Genomic DNA, 3344 nt, shown 5'->3' on the forward strand with positions numbered 1-3344 from the left:
ATGGTGCGGCTGAGCCCGGCTGCGCTTGTGACACTGATGAGAGCCGCGGGGCGGCGGGGGGGGGGACGGCGTCCGCCGGCCGCGGGGCCCCCCGGGGGCTGCGCGCATCCCCCCGCCCTCCGCCGCGCCCCCGGTGCGGCGGTGCTCGGTGCCCCCGCAGCCGCGGGTCGCCGCCAAGCAGCCGTTCCCGGTGGAGCTGAAGGCGGGGAAGAAGTACGCCTGGTGCGCCTGCGGGCACAGCGAGAGGCAGGTCGGGACCGGGGCCGGGGGGCTGCGGGGCCGGGGGGCTGCGGGGCCGGGGGGCTGCGCCCCCCCAGCCGGGCTGCGCGGGGATGCGGCCGGGGCCGGGGCAGGACCGGCCCCACGGGGACCCCCCCGGTCCCGGGGAGGGCTCGGGGGGGGCGGAGGTGCCGTCACCCCCCCGGGTGCTCCCGCAGCACCCCGATTCCTGCGGGATGCGCTGGGCCCCGGGCGGGGGGGGCAGCCGGGGGGGGCGGAGGGGCCGCGGTCCCCCCACTTTGTGCCCAGAGCGGGGGGGGGGGGGGGACGACAGCGCAGCCCCCGGGCCAGGCCCCCCCAAACCCCCGCCTTTCCCTCCTCTCTGCTTTGCAGCCCTTCTGCGACGGCACCCACAAGAAAGCGGCGCCGGGGGTCTCCCCGCTGCGCTTCACCCCGGAGGAGGACAAGACGGCCTGGCTCTGCGGCTGCAAGCGCACCCGCTCCCCCCCGTACTGCGACGGCACCCACAAGGAGGAGGCCGTGCAGAGCGCCCAGCTCGCCCCGCAACCCTGACCTCCGCAGGGATGGAGCCCGCGGGCGCTCGGGACCGCAGGGATGGAGCCCACGGAGCCCGTGGGAGCTCGGGACCGCAGGGATGGAGCCCACGGAGCCCGCGGGAGCTCGGGACCGCAGGGATGGAGCCCACGGGAGCTCGGGACCGCAGGGATGGAGCCCACGGAGCCCGTGGGAGCTCGGGACCGCAGGGATGGAGCCCACGGAGCCCGCGGGAGCTCGGGACCGCAGGGATGGAGCCCGCGGGAGCTCGGGACCGCAGGGATGGAGCCCACGGAGCCTGCGGGAGCTCGGGACCGCAGGGATGGAGCCCACGGGCGCTCGGGACCGCAGGGACATTCAGCTCTCTCGGGTACTGGAGGGAGTGGGGAGGCGATACCCAGCTCCCACCCCAATTAACCTTAATTACTGAGCCCTGAGGGCTGCCACCAGCTGCAGAAAACCAGCCTCACCCCACCACGGGGGCAGCAGTTTTGCCTTCTGCCCCACCGGGGCCCTGCCAGGGACAAGGAAGGCTCAGCAGTGGCTGGGGAATAAAATAATCCACTGGAAAACGGGACTTTCGGGAGTGGTTTCGCACGGCCGGAGCTGCGGGTGCCCGTCGGGATGCGGGACGGAGGGACCCGGGCAGCTGCATCTGCACACGCAGGCGAAGGGAAGGACAGTCTGCAGCATTTATTACATTTACAAAGCTGTATAGTTATACAAATGTTTAACCAATAACGATATATGAATATCAGAATATCTTACAAGACATTAAAACGTCGTACAGGATGCAAACATACAGAGCAATTTGGTTTGTACCATATAGGAAAAAACAGAAAACAAAACAACCCCCCAAGAGCCCCCCACAAACCCCAGACCGAGGCACTTCAGCTGCCTCCCTCAGTCCATTTTGGCCTATTTACAAGGAGAAAAGGGGTGTCAAAGTCGAGACGAATGGAGCCCCCCCCCCCGCTTCGAGCCCCTCGCCCAGCCCCAGCCCGGGGGTGGGGGGAGGGAACCAAAAGGGGCCCCGCCGGGACCCTGCCCGGGCCCTGTCCCCAGCGCCCGGAGGGCAGCGGAGCCCGGGGCTGTGCTATAGCAAAGGTGCCGCTGTCGAGTCCGTGATGGGGGTGCAGTACTTTAAAAAAAATCATTAAAAAAAATTAAAAAATACAATAACAACATCCCATGTTTCCTGACCTTTGGAGTCGGGCTGTTCATACAATTCCCGTGCCGCTTTCCTTTGGTTCTCACCGTGCCGTCGCGGGCGGCCGCAGCCGCTGCCCGACCGTGGGGTGCCGTCCGGGTGCTGCAGGCACTTGCTTATTTTTTGTCATTCGTCCCCCTCCCGAGAAAGGGATGGAGAGGAACCCCCGGGGTCTGCGCTCCCCGGGGCTCGTGTGCTTTTTTTGTCAATGTAGAAAGTTGGTCCCTTCCCCGGAGCGCGCGGGCAGCCGGTGCCGCTCCGCTCCCGCCCGAAACACGGCAGCACCTTCCCACGCTCGCCCCTCACCGAAGCCTCCTGGCTAAAGGCACTGTAGTCTTATTTTTTTTATTTTATTTTTTTAAAAACCCAATGTGGGGGCAGGAGGAGAGGGTGGGAAGGACGGGGCGGGGGGAGGACAAAAATAAATGCTCTGAAATGTGGCATTGAAGCCATGGAGGTGAGGAGGGAGCCGGCAGCATGGGGGTCCCGCAGCCCCCGAGCGGGCGCTGCACCCACCGTGCGCTCGGGCAGAGCAGCCGCATTTGACCCCCTGGTCCCACGCAGACTCACCCAGCGCTGCCAAAGCAGCCCCCGACGGTTTAGATGCCCCCAGCCAAAATTTGCCGGTGGTGCCCGGAGCCGTCGGCACCCAGCAGAGGCGGCAGCTCCCTTCGAACGGAAAACCCAGTTTCAGCGGGGCTGGTGCTCCTGCCCCGGCACGGCTGGCCCTGCGCCGCCAAGTTGCAAGCATAAATTTTTTAAGCTGGGGGGGAAAAAAAAAAAAGAACCTACTTACTGTGCATAAAGGGAAGCGTCTGTGTGAGGCTTTGCGAGATCAGCGCCTGGAACGCCGTCCAGGGACCACACAGGGAAAGCAAACAAGGAACAGCAACGCGCACGGCAAGGCAAAGCCGGGGGGCAACGCCAGCGAGCGATGCTGGACGCCAACAAATGGACCACTGGTCCCAGCGGGCCACAGGCACCACGTTATCAAACCTGGTGCCAAAAAAAAAACCCCCCAAATAAACACAAAAAAGCAAAAAAACCCAGGGCACGGCAGGGCTGGGGGGCAGTTTTTGGCTTCTGTGCTTGGCCCTTACCTGTGCTTGGCCCTTACCTGTGCAGCCGGGAGTCCCCGCTCACGGCCCCGTCTTGCTCCAAGCAGGCGCGAGGGGAGAGGGATGGGGAGGAGAGTGAAAAGCGTTAGAGAAAACGAGCAAGGAAGGCGGCAGCGCCTGCGTGGCTCCCAGCTCCGGCATGCAGCTTACATAAGTTAAAATTAAAAAAAAAAAAAAAAACATTTAAAAATATTCAACCACATTTATGTGTCTTATTTGCATTTTAAATTAATCTGGTCAAT

At 64.1% G+C, this 3344-nt stretch overlaps 1 protein-coding gene across 1 annotated transcript; it reads left to right on the forward strand.

Moving 5' to 3' along the window:
- Nucleotides 1–1566, forward strand: CISD3 (CDGSH iron sulfur domain 3; the record flags this gene model as incomplete). The annotated part of the gene is given in 3 exon segments (XM_082332229.1): nucleotides 1–48; nucleotides 50–250; nucleotides 613–1566. Coding segments are annotated over 3 exon segments (429 nt in total). The 3' UTR covers nucleotides 793–1566.
- Nucleotides 1567–3344: the final 1778 nt, after the last annotated feature.

The sequence above is a fragment of the Platalea leucorodia genome, assembly GCF_965183815.1.
Source record: "Platalea leucorodia genome assembly, chromosome: 22".
NCBI classification, from domain to species: domain Eukaryota; kingdom Metazoa; phylum Chordata; class Aves; order Pelecaniformes; family Threskiornithidae; genus Platalea; species Platalea leucorodia.